The 12,318-nt window shown below is 53.3% G+C and overlaps 1 protein-coding gene across 1 annotated transcript; it reads right to left on the reverse strand.

Annotated features, from left to right (window-relative positions):
* Positions 1-4,449: 4,449 nt before the first annotated feature.
* Positions 4,450-11,193, reverse strand: LRP10 (LDL receptor related protein 10). The gene is made up of 7 exons (XM_010378357.2): positions 10,470-11,193; positions 10,032-10,076; positions 9,370-9,505; positions 7,264-7,454; positions 6,137-7,154; positions 5,691-5,820; positions 4,450-5,569 (listed from the first exon to the last, which is right to left on the reverse strand). Exons 1-7 carry the CDS (start codon positions 10,507-10,509, stop codon positions 4,982-4,984), a joined length of 2,148 nt encoding a protein of 715 aa, XP_010376659.1. The 5' UTR covers positions 10,510-11,193; the 3' UTR covers positions 4,450-4,981.
* Between the last annotated feature and the right edge of the window lie 1,125 nt (positions 11,194-12,318).

The raw sequence follows: 12,318 nt of genomic DNA on the forward strand, positions 1-12,318 counted from the left end.
GTTCCTTCTCCTGCCCCTTTCCTTCTCATCCTCTTTCCTGACACCCTTAAGCTCCCAGACACACATTTTGATTTCCTTTCCTTGCCCTGTTTTTGCCAGATGCTGTGCTAAGTACTTTCTTGCATTATCTCCTTTCATCTTCTTCACCCCAAGGCCCACAGTGGTAGGTGGGTGCCCTGTCCCTAAAGCGATCTTGCAGCTGGAAAAAGGGAACACCAAGAATCCCACCCACATCTTTCCAGTGCCAAGGATTTTTCATTTCTACACTGTGCTGCTTTCCTTCTCTTAAATATTCCAACTGTCTCCCATTATTGGGAAAAGTCTATATTGCAATCGTCAGTGGACTTTTCGGGGAAGAGGCAAATAATAATCTTGGGAACCATGTGCAGTGACACTTCACTTATTTGGAGGTCAGCTATAGGGCAACAGTGCAGGGTTTGAGGGAGCAGAAAGGACCCCTCAGCAGCTAGAATACTCATGTGCTTTACTCACTGGGTAGACTCTCCAGTCCTCAGTCATGGCCTACTTACTTTTCACTTACTTTTATTCACAATTTTTATGTGTCCATGTGTGCTCCTGTACTAGTAGATTAGAAACACATTTAGAGTAGCAAGTGACCCCTTGTAGTCAGGGAGGCAACACCACACACACACACACACACACACACACACACACACACACACACACACATTTAAAGCATTCATATGCATTTTATAAATGGTCTAAGGTCGTTTAGCATAAAAGCAAATAGCTCCCCGTGCCCCTACTGTTACAACTTCAGAAGACACTGCTGGAGAAAAGCCATTGGTTTCTGTGAATGATCCTCAGTTATGCAGAAAATTTTTATTATATTGCAGATACGCTGAAGACAAGTGTAACATTTTAGAATGACTTCCTTCCAAAATGAGTATTTTTTTCAGAGACAGGGTCTCGCCCTGTTGCCCAGGCTGGACTGCAGTGGTGTGATCATGGCTCACTCTAACCTTAACCTCCCGGGCTGTGCACTTGCCCGTGTCCAGGCTCCCTCAGGAATGGGAGGTCCCGCGGAATAGCGGGACAAGGGTGAGATTTGGAACAGAGCCATGCCGGGTCCAAGTCCACCACTTGGTAGAGACTGGGCCAATCTTCTGATTTCCTTGAAACTCCTCCTGAGCCTGCAAAATGGGGTTTATGATGCCCATGGCCCAGCTCTGTTGTGTGGGTTCACTTCAGGTGATGAAAACTCTGGCATCAGCAGGCACTCACTTTTTTTTTTGAGACGGGGTCTGGCTCTGTTGCCAGGTTGGAGTGCAGTGGTGTGATATCGGGTTCAAGTGATTCTCCTGCCTCAGCCTCCTGAGTAGATGGGAATACAGGCGCGCACCACAATGCCCAGCTTATTTTTGTATTTTTAGTAGAGACAGTGTCACAATGTTGGCCAGGATGGTCTTGATCTTTTGACCTCATGATCCACCTGCCTCGGCCTCTCAAAGTGTTGGGATTACAGGCATAAGCCACCGCGCCACATCCGGGCACTCACTCTCTAACCAAGGTGCTTCTGTAGCCTTGGGCTGTGTGGCTGGGGGGTCCTTCTCCCCTCTCAGAGAGGCCTGGAGCTTGGTTCAGGCCCAGGATTTTTTTTTTTTTTTTAATCTATTTATTTTGAGACCAGGTTATGAGACTGGCTAGTTTTTAGTATTTTTGGTAGAGACAGGGTTTTGTCATGTTGTTCAGGCTGTTCTTGAACTCCTGGCCTCAAGCGATACACCTGCCTTGGCCCCTCCAAAGTGCTGGGGTTACAGGCCTGAGCTACTATGCCTGGCAGAATTTTGTTTCTTTTTTTTTTTTTTTTTTTTTTTTTTTTTTTTTTTTTGAGACGGAGTCTTGCTGGGTCGCCCAGGCTGGAGTGCAGTGGCGCGATCTCGGCTCACTGCAAGCTCCGGACCTCCCGGGTTCACGCCATTCTCCCGCCTCAGCCTCCGAGTAGCTGGGACTACAGGCGCCCGCCACCTCGCCCGGCTAGTTTTTTGTATTTTTAGTGGAGACGGGGTTTCACCTTGTTAACCAGGATGGTCTCGATCTCCTGACCTCGTGATCCACCCGCCTCGGCCTCCCAAAGTGCTGGGATTACAGGCTTGAGCCACCGCGCCCGGCAGAATTTTGTTTCTTAAGGACTGAGTTCTGGTATCTTTGTTTTTTTTTGGAGATGCAGTCTCTCTGTCACCCAGGCTGGAGTGCAGTGGTGCAACTGCAACCTCCGCCTCCCGGGTTCAAGCAATTCTCCTGCCTCAGCCTCCCAAGTAGCTAGGACTACAGATGCATGTCGCCACACCCAGCTAATTTTTTGTATTTTAGTAGAAACGGGGTTTCACCGTGTTGCCCAGGCTAGTCTCGAACTCCTGAGCTCAGGAAATCTGCCCACCTTGGCCTCCCGAAGTGCTAGGATTACAAGCATGAGCCACTGCACCCGGCCCTGGTATCTTCTTTTATCTTAGATTCTAGACTGTGATTCACAGCCTGAGCCTTATCTCATGCTGAAAACACCTCACACCTTCCCACCAAGAACCTCGATGTGGATCCCACACCCCTAAGACCAAGCATCTTGGATATTGGTATCTATCTTGATGGAATTTTAAGTTGCTTCATTTCTTTTCTTGGGCCCTGGTGGAAATAAACCTGAGTGACTACTCCCCAGTGCCATCACTTGGGCAGGACTCTCTGTCTTAGTTTCTCCATGCTGCCTGTACAAGGTCAGTCCCCTATCCCGGCTAGCCTGGGGCTTCACTATGGCTGACAAGAGTATTATTACTGCCTATGCCTCGTACAGCACACAACCAGAACCTAGAGAAACTTCTTTCAGGCCCACTGATCTATAATCACAGGCCTCCTTAGTGAACTCTTTCCTAAAGTCCTCCTTCCAGCATTTGGAAGCATTCCACCACGAGGAGCAGTTTTACCTTAAGTCTTTGTCCACTTTCAATTTGCAATACCACTAGGAGAGAAAAGGTCTGGATGAAGGGGAATGAAGATTATCAGGCTGCAGGTATTTGAGGTGGCTATGGGGGAAGAGAAGGGCAAAGAAGAGGGCAAAGACCAGACTATGGAGAGGCAGGGGAGGGATAATCACTGCTTCACTCCAAATGGGCCTGATGTTGAATGGACCCAGGATTGTTTGCACTTGGGAAGGAGGGCCCAAAGGGAGAACAGTAAGCAAGAACCAGGCTCTGGAAGAACCAGGCTCTCCAGAGCCCTCTCCCCAGTCCCTGGAGAGGGTCAGCAGTGAAAGGAGCTCAGGTCTTCCCTGAGCCAAGGTGCCAGGGTCCCAGAACTGCACATGGGCCCACATCCCTTTCTGCTACTTCCTCAGGCTCTTGCTCACTAGAAGAGAGGAAAATTGTGCAATTAGTGCTGGGTTTGAGGATGCTGACAGGGTGTAATCAACAGGGCCTCTCCACCAGGTGTGGGGCTAGGCTGGGTACTGGGCTCCACCAGGTGTGGGGCTAGACAAGGAGAGCCTGAGGGGAGCCTCTTTTCCCAGGGACTGGCTCCGTTAGGGAATTCCTCAGTTTTGCTCCTGAGGCATCACTCCCACTCCCACAGCTTCCTTCTACACCTTTTGCCTCGATCTTCCTCCCAAACTCTGGGGCAGCTTCTGTCACTTTGCTCACTAAGGGCTGGGTTCCAACATTGCTTACGAATCATTACCTCCATCACCCACCCCAGCTCTGCAACTCTGGCCGCTGCTTGTGCTCTCAGGCCCAGGGGCTTGCCTATAATCCTTGCCCTCTTGTCTCCTCAGTTTGCTTGTTCTGTGGACACTCCTCTTGTCTCGAATTCACAGCTCTATTCCAACTGCTGACAGCACTCTTTAGATTCCAGTTTGGGCCCTCTTCCAGGAAGACCTCTTGGATTTGGCCATGGTGATGCCAGCACCACACACCCTGAATGTTTGTGAGCTTTCCCTCCACTCACCTTTGCCTGCCTTGAGGTATCCTGGCTGAGAATCCATCTGTCTTGCATAGGACAGACTGCTAAATGCCTGGTAGGTGTGGAGGGTGGAGGGTAGGAGACATGACTCCTGTGTCCCACTAGGGACAGTTGCTCCTATGTTCTGGGCTCGGGGAATGGTCTATAAATGAGAACCTTCCTGACCACAAGGCCCAGCTGGCTCCCCTGACTTCTATCTTGGCAATGAGGAAACAGGCTTGGTGCACACCCCTGGAGTCAGTCACTGCAGAGCTGGGCGCCAGGCATTTGAGTGGAAATGGAGAGGGTTGATCCTTAGGGTTCCTAGAATGTTTTTACCTTCTGTGTGGTATAAAAATCAAGAGAGCAGTGGTTGGGAGATGAACAGGAAGAGGGCAGGAGGTAGAGGGCCAAGCAAAGGGCTCCACAGGGAGGAGTGGGATGAGGTGAGCATAGACTGAGATGGGCAGCGGCAGGGCTCAGGCTCGCAGCTAATTTGCAAAATTTTGAGATATATCATTCCTTTATTTTTTACCTCAACTTACTGAGCAACGCATAGCTATGGAACAGAAGCATTTGTTGCACTCTTTTTGTGAGCCAGGCCTTGTAGGAGATTGTGGATGGCAAAACCTCAGGTTCTGTCAAAATCTTCCCCTTGGGGGCTGGAGGATCTCTAGTTAATTGGCATTCAGGTGCTTAAGGCCACTTTTGGGTGGAGGTTTGGCAAAGATGGAGTGTCCAGACCTATGATCCTCTAATAACTTTACTTTTTAAAAACAGCCACCCAAATGGTGGTGGCGTGGGGAGCAGGTGATGGTGAAGGGACTGGGGTCTCTGGCCGTGGCCATGTACAGAGGAGACTGTGAGCGCTCTCCCTGCCTGAGGGACACCTAACTTTATAGCATAGACTGAGGGTCAACAGGAGGCCCACCAAGTCCCTCAGATCCAGGGACAAGAAAGGAAGTGGTGGAGGGGAGGCTGACCCACCTCTTTAGAGCCCCCAGGGGAGAGGCCCCAGTAGAGCCCCCAGGTGCCCTCAGGTAAGCAGTGGCTCATCCTCTGCCTCAGCTACCCACACCCCCGGCTCAGCCAGTGGCACCAGTAGCACATCGTCCTCATCTTCTGGGGCCAGGACTGCTGTGTGGGGTCCAGCGGGGCTCCGGGTTGGTCCTGGGGGCCCCAGGCTGGGCAGGAGGCGGCCTCGCAGGGCCTGCACCACTCCAGACAATAGTGATGGCTCTAGAGGCAGTGAGGGCAGTGGCCCTGGGGCTTCGGGGACAGTAGTGGGGGCTGGAGACATGCTAGCAGATGGGAGGGGAGCTTTGATGGGCAGTGGGGGTGCCTGCTCCCCATCTTGCCCACCCACTGCCCCGCCCTCACGGGCTGGACCTGTGCCACCATCTAGGGCCTCAAGGGGAGCAGCGGAATGTGTGACCTGGGATCTGGCCTCAGAGGCCCGAGCTGGGGTGTTGGTTCGAGGGAGCAAGCCCCAGCGGCGGAGACGGCGTACCAGGCGGCGCATCAAGCGGCCCCGCTGACGACGGCGGGCACCTGAGCCACCTCCTGGAGTCATATCCTGGCGTAAGATCTGTAGCAGAGAACGCAGGTTGCCCAGCACTGAGTTCTGCAAGGAGATGAGGAGGCCTCAGAGTCAGAGGGCCAAAGGTTGAATGAAGGAGGGTACAGGGGTGGGGCCACAGCAGAACTGGGACCGGGAGGTGCTAGGGTGGTGGGGAGTGACTTACATCATTAGGATTCTCTGTAGGAAAGTCTTCTACAGGCGGGATGGCACCCTGGGCAATGAGCTGCCCGTAGGAAGGGGGTGCCTGCTGCTGCACAATCTCAGCCTCCATCCGGGAGAGGGGGGCAAAGATGCTAGAAGGAATGATGACTGCTCAGTCGCTGGTAGTTCTTGGCCAGAGTAGACCACCTCAGCCTGGACAGTCCTCCTGCTTCCACACCCGGGCCAGGCCAGCTGGAGCTGTGCCATGGCTTTCCCAAAGGTCATCTGAGGTCCCTCCTCCCTTGAAACTGCTTTCAGGATCTGGACCTGTCCCTTACAGGACACAACTGATAAGCTGACCATGGAAGCCTCTCCCCAAGGCGGGCGCTTTCATGGTCTCCTGTAGCTGCACGGCCCAGCCTCACCCTCAGGATCTACTCCTCTACTGCCAGTCCCACTCCCACTGACCTGTACTCCTGGGTGCGAATGGCATAGAGCTTGCAGGTGCAGCCCAGGGCGATGACCAGGAGCAGGCCGCACACTAGGCTGCCAATGACTGCGGCGGTAATGACCTTGCGGGGCAGAACATAGGAGCAGTCCCACTCATCACTGCCGTCCGCACAGTCTGGCTGCCCGTCGCACACCCATGTCTCATATACGCACTTCTCATCCCGGCATCGGAAATTGCCAGGCTGGCAATGCCGACAGCGTCTCTCGTCTGCTCCATCAGCACAGAAAGTCTGGTAGTTGCAGCGGTCAGCAGGCAGGTAGCAGGCTGTGGCACCAGAGGTGCCAGCAGCCCCGCAGGGGAAGTGTCCAGGTGGGCAGCCTGGACAGTCCTCCTCATCTGTGCCATCAGCACAGTCCCACGAGCCATCACAGCGCTGTGCCTCACTGTAGCAGCGCTCACCTAGGCCTTCGCCAGCCCCCAGGCCAGAGCCTAAGCCACAGGGTCTATCCCAAGGCAAGCAGTAGCCCCGCACATGGTAGGTGGCATTGAAGCCACGACCACTGCTCCAAGCAACTGTGTGGTAGGACACAACAGCCTGGCCAGATAGTGTCTCCACAGTGACAGCCTTGCCATTGCTGAAGTGGGTGAGACTACGCAGTAGTCGGGAGCTCTCAGGGGGCCCAGGGCCATCAAACACATGCACTGCATCTCCAAAGCCCAAGTCCAGGGCTGTGAAGCGCACGGCCAGCCGCCGGCCATCATGGGGGTCCAGCAGCCAATGGCAGGACTGGGGGTGGGAGACTGAGGCAAGGTGTGTATATCCAGGGGAGGAGAAGACCCCATAGAAGTCCTCCAAGGTGAGATTGCAAGGCAGGGAGGGGATGGGCCTTGGGGTCAGGCCAGGAAAGGGGTCTGAGCTGCAACCTGCTTCATCAGAGCCATCGCCACAGGCATCAATCCCATCACAGCGCTGGACAGCAGATACACAGCGGTGGTTCAGGCACTGGAACTCTTCCTGCAGGCACATCAGCCAATCTGCAGAGGCACCATGGAGAGGGGCTGTGAAGCACCAGAGCCCTCAGGATCCTCCCCTCCTGCCTGGAGCTTTCACTGCCTGCTCCTCAAACATCTCTGTCCAGCCTACCTTGGCTGTAGGAGAGCAGGAAGCCCTGGCCCATGGGTGCTCTGGCCCCAGCATAGCTGTAAGTGATGGTGACGTTGCCTCCGGGCAGCTGCAGAGGGCTGGGAGGTGCCTCACATAGGGAGATCGGTGGCTGGAGAGGGGAGCGTAGGGTTAAGTGCTCTGAGCCACAGGCCAGGTGTAGTTTCTGGAACCTATGGGAGTAGAGGAGAGCAGGACATGAGATGCTCTTGACTGCTGCTGGCTTTCTCCTCCCCCGGTGCCACCAGGCTCCTAGTATCCCAGGAAGCACAAACATCTGCTTCTCCGTGATCTAAATGGTCAAATAAAAACTCAGCCTATCTATTTATTTAGAGACAGAGTTTCACTCTTCTCACCCAGGCTAGAGTGCAATGGCGTGATCTCGGGTCACTGCAACCTCCACCTCTTGGGTTCAAGCAAGTCTCTTGCCTCGGCCTCCCAAGTAGCTGGGATTACAGGTGCCCGCCACCACACCTGGCTAATTTTTTTTTTTTTTTTTTGAGGCGGAGTCTCGCTCTGTCCCCCGGACTGGAGTGCAGTGGCCAGATCTCAGCTCACTGCAAGCTCCGCCTCCCGGGTTTACGCCATTCTCCTGCCTCAGCCTCCTGAGTAGCTGGGACTACAGGCGCCCGCCACCTCGCCCAGCTAGTTTTTTTGTATTTTTAGTAGAGACGGGGTTTCACCGTGTTAGCCAGGATGGTCTACGATCTCCTGACCTCGTGATCCGCCCGTCTCGGCCTCCCAAAGTGCTGGGATTACAGGCTTGAGCCACTGCGCCCGGCCGCCTGGCTAATTTTGTATTTTTAATAGAGACAGGGTTTCACCGTGTTGGTCAGGCTGGTCTCGAACTTCTGGCTTCAGGTGATCTGCCCGCCTCAGTCTCCCAAAGTGCTGGGATTACTGGTGTGAGCCACCATGCCTGGCAGCCAAACTATTTTTAAGTCAATGTAATCAATGGGGATCTTCCTAACATGGGCTGGTATCACCATAAGACCATAAGATATATCCTAGAGCCCTTTGGAAAAACTGACTTGTGTTCCAGGACTGAGTTAAGAAGAGGTGCACTGCATTCCAGTTGTTGTAGCACTGTCACCCAAGTATGGTACCAGCAGTAACTGGTGATTACCATACAGTTCAATTAACCAGAACTCACCATCTTACCCTACCCCATTGTGCCAAATGTGAGACCTGGGTTGGTTTTCCATGGCATTCTGATCCCTTTGCCCTGCCAGCCTCTCCACAGATTGCCTCTCTTTGCCTACCTTTTTCTGGGTGAATTCATGGAAAATGAACTATGTGAGGCAAATAGCCAGGTACTCAATATGATCCCCAAACAATGATCCAAGGTCAGGGGAACCTGGGGAAACTTGGAATGTTTAAAAGATCCAGAGAGGCTGAGGAATGTTCTAGGCTGATTAAGGAGTAGTTCGGAATCTCACACAGGACATGCAATGAATGGGAGGACTCCTCAGAACAGTTCTATCTGAGCTGAGGACCGTTTGTAGAGTGGCCTCTGTCCTTTGGAGATGCCCAGGACCCAAGCTAGATGTCCACTTCAGCCCAGCTCCACCTCAGTTCATTGAGTCTGGTCCAGAAAAAGTCAGGCTTTTAGGGCACACTAGGCCAAATCAAATTCTACTCTTTCCCTGTTGACAAGGATGGAAATTCCATAGAGAAGTGATCCCTGAATGGGCCAGGCCCAGTGGCTCATGCCTTTAATCCCAGCACTTTGGGAGGTCGAGGCGGGTGGATCACTTGAGGTCAGGAGTTCAAGACCAGCCTGGCCAATGTGGTGAAACCCTGTCTCTACTAAAAATACAAAAAAAAAATTAGCTGGGCGTGGTGGCAGGCACCTGCAATCCCAGCTGCTCAGGAGGCCAAGGCAGGAGAATCACTTGAACCCGGGAGGTGGTTGCAGTGAGCTGAGATTGTGCCCTTGCACTCCAGCCTGGGTGACAAGAGTGAAACTCTTGTCTCCAAAAAAAAAAAAAAAAAAAGAAAAAGAAAAAGAAATGTACCTGAAGACTTCCAATGGAGGGGAAGGGGCAAGGGAGAAGAATGGGTTCTTGCTCTTGTTCCGCTTCTCACCTGACAGTGACAGTCTGTTCCTTGCTGCCCAGGATAAGCCAGGTGCAGTTGGCAGGGGAGCTGCGGCTGTTCCGGACCAGGGGCCTCTGTAAGGTGCCCTGCACTTCTAAGAGCACTGCTGGGGGGTCCTCACAAGCTGGAGAGAGGAAGGTAGGACACTGGTAGTACACAGCCCTTAGCATCTCACCCTTCCCCTTCCGCTTGGAGGCTTGAGGTTTCCAAAAGTCTGGGCTCTGCAAGGAGGAGCAGAGTATCTGCCCCTGCCCACACACATCCTAGAGTTACAGCCCTCTGGCTTCGCTCTTTCTCTCCACATTCTTTATAGCTTCACCAGTTAATACTAATACCACGAACAATTCTGAGGTCTGCTTTATGCCAGTCACTGAACCAGGAGAAGCAGGAAATACTGCCTCTACCCTCAGGGAGACTACATCCTGGTTAGGACGATCAAGCATAGATGTTCCCAGAAAAAAATAAAATAGTACATAGCAACTACCAGATGAAGGTCCACACCCAGCCTCAGTCTCATCTATAAAATAAAGGCTAAATGATCTCCCCTCTAAAACTATGGTAGGTCCCATGGAATTCAGGGAACAGAGAGTCCTTCTCGAGTGCCCCCACATTCCCAAGCCCACGGAGCCCCAGAGGTTCCCTCAACTCACCAAGATTTGGGAAAATAATCCGGTCTGGATGGGCCAGAGCGCCTCCTAGAGGAGGAACGAGAAAGGGCAGGAGAGTGAGACACCCCTTAGGAGTTTTCTTCACCTGAGCAACTCAAGGAAGCCATCCGGGACTTTCGGGCAGTTAATAGGAAGAGGGAGTGGGGGGTGGGAGAAGGCTGCGGCATGGGACTTCCGGAAGGAAGGTCCGGCAGCAGGGCCTGTGGGGTTGGTGGGGTGATCTGGGGAAAGCCGGAGAGAGGACGAGGGCCCAGCGGAGCGGCTGAAGACTTCCTGGAGGTTGGGGCCGGCAGTGCTGGGGGTGGCGGCAGGGGCTGAAGGGAATGGGCGGGCAGGATGGAGTGCGAGACCGCACTGGAGGGAGTTGAAGCTGCTGGCCCGGTGACAGAAGGCTGGGGGTGATCTCGTTTCGGCTCTTACCAAGGAGGAGGAGGAGGAGGATGAGGGTGGCCAACAGCATCCTGGGCTGTCCAGAGGTGCCGGAAGGGTCCCGGAGCTTCTGTGGTCTACCCGATGGGGTCGCGGCGGAGCCCCGGCCGCCCAGGCTCCCCGGTGCCGCCTCCCCAAGGGGGCTCCATGGCCCGGGCTCGACTGGTGCTCTGGATGCCAGGGCTGGGGGCGGGGAAGCGGCGGCAGCCGGGGAGTAGGGGCGGTGCCTTTCGCCAACTTTGGAGTTGTTTTCTCTGGCCGCCGCCGCACTCTTTCTCCCGGGGCTGGCTCCCGAAGTCCCGGATCTCGGCACTGGGTCGCGCCCTCACCTACAGTCCGCCCGCAGGCCGCGAGCGCCCCTAGTCTGGCCTGGCCGCCACCTGCCGGGGTTTGAGACCACTTCCTCTTCGGGCCAAACTTTGACGACTTTCAGCCCCTACGGCCGGCCGGGTGCTGCTCCACTCCTCTAGCGCTTGCAGCCCGCGGAACGCGACAGGGAAGCGGGGGAGGGGGAGAGGTGGTTCGGCCCGGCGCTCCGGCCCCTGCCCAGGAGGTACCCCCGCCCGCCCAGGGGTTGGAGTAGCCTGGGCGGGTGACGAGCCCGGTCCCACCCCTGCCAATCAACGAGCGGGCCACACCCACTTGCTCGCCTTAACCCCTTTCCGGCTCTGCGGGACTTGTCAGACGTGCCCTTGACTGGCAGCTTCAGCTTCCACATTTAACCCTGCTTTGTTTAATCCTTGGGGTGTAACACGTTTGTCGTTACAGGACACGTTTGTCACACGTTTGTCAGACGTTTGTCAAAGGACGTCTGCTTATTCCATAACTGTGATGTCTTTCCTTTGGGCCCTAAGCTCAGTACTTTTCTTGTCCCGGGGTCTGAGATCCGGCAGCACTTTTTGGAGTGAGACTTTATTACAGCTATTACCACACGGTATGGTAACTATTTGTTCGTCATTCCCGCCTCCGTCCCGCCCCTTCTCTGCAAACAAACTTCCCGTAGGCTGGGGCCTAGACTGTTTACCTTTGCACCTACAGGGCTTCTCTCCTGCTGAGACACAGGAAGAACTCAATAAATGGTAAATAAACGAATAAGTACTCCTTCTCCATTTGCTGGCTGTGACCTCCAGAAAATTACTTAACCTCTCTGTTCTTCTCAGGTATAAAATGAGGTTTGTGATAGTGCAACTTCCTCTTAAGGTTGTTGTTAACATTTAAGGAGAGCAAGTTGCCTGACATACAGGAAGTGCTCCATATCGGGTAGCAACTATTATTATCAGTCACAGAAGGTGTTTCTAATTTGTGTGAGCTGGGGGTTACCGATTTCCTGTGGCACTGATAGATAACATTAATAAACAATATTGAAGCTCAGAATTTTCAGTGAAAAATAAACACAACAAATAGCAAACAATTTTAGATTTTTCCACTTTTCAGGCACAGATCTAAGTAAGCACTCTACTAAATACTTAGGAACTACTTTAGTACATACTAAATACGTTAACACTTTATAAGTATTTGCGGGTTTAATTCTCTCAACAACCGTGTGAGGTAGATACTATTGTTACTTCCAATTTCCAAGGTATTCCAAGAAATGCAGGGACAGAAAAATTAAGTATTTTGCCCAAAATGTAGTACAGTGGGCCCTCCATATCTTGGGTTCTGCATTCGCAGATTTAACTGATCGTAGACGGAAAATATTGTCAGGGGTGGGGTTGGGGGAATTGAGTGGAATTGCATCTGGTTTTTTGTTTGTTTGTTAGTTTTTTGAGACGGAGTCTTGCTCTGTCGCCCAGGCTGGAGCGCAGTGGTGCAATCTCCTCTCACTGCAACCACCACCTCC

The sequence above is a fragment of the Rhinopithecus roxellana genome, chromosome 5, assembly GCF_007565055.1.
Source record: "Rhinopithecus roxellana isolate Shanxi Qingling chromosome 5, ASM756505v1, whole genome shotgun sequence".
Taxonomy (NCBI): Eukaryota; Metazoa; Chordata; class Mammalia; order Primates; family Cercopithecidae; genus Rhinopithecus; species Rhinopithecus roxellana.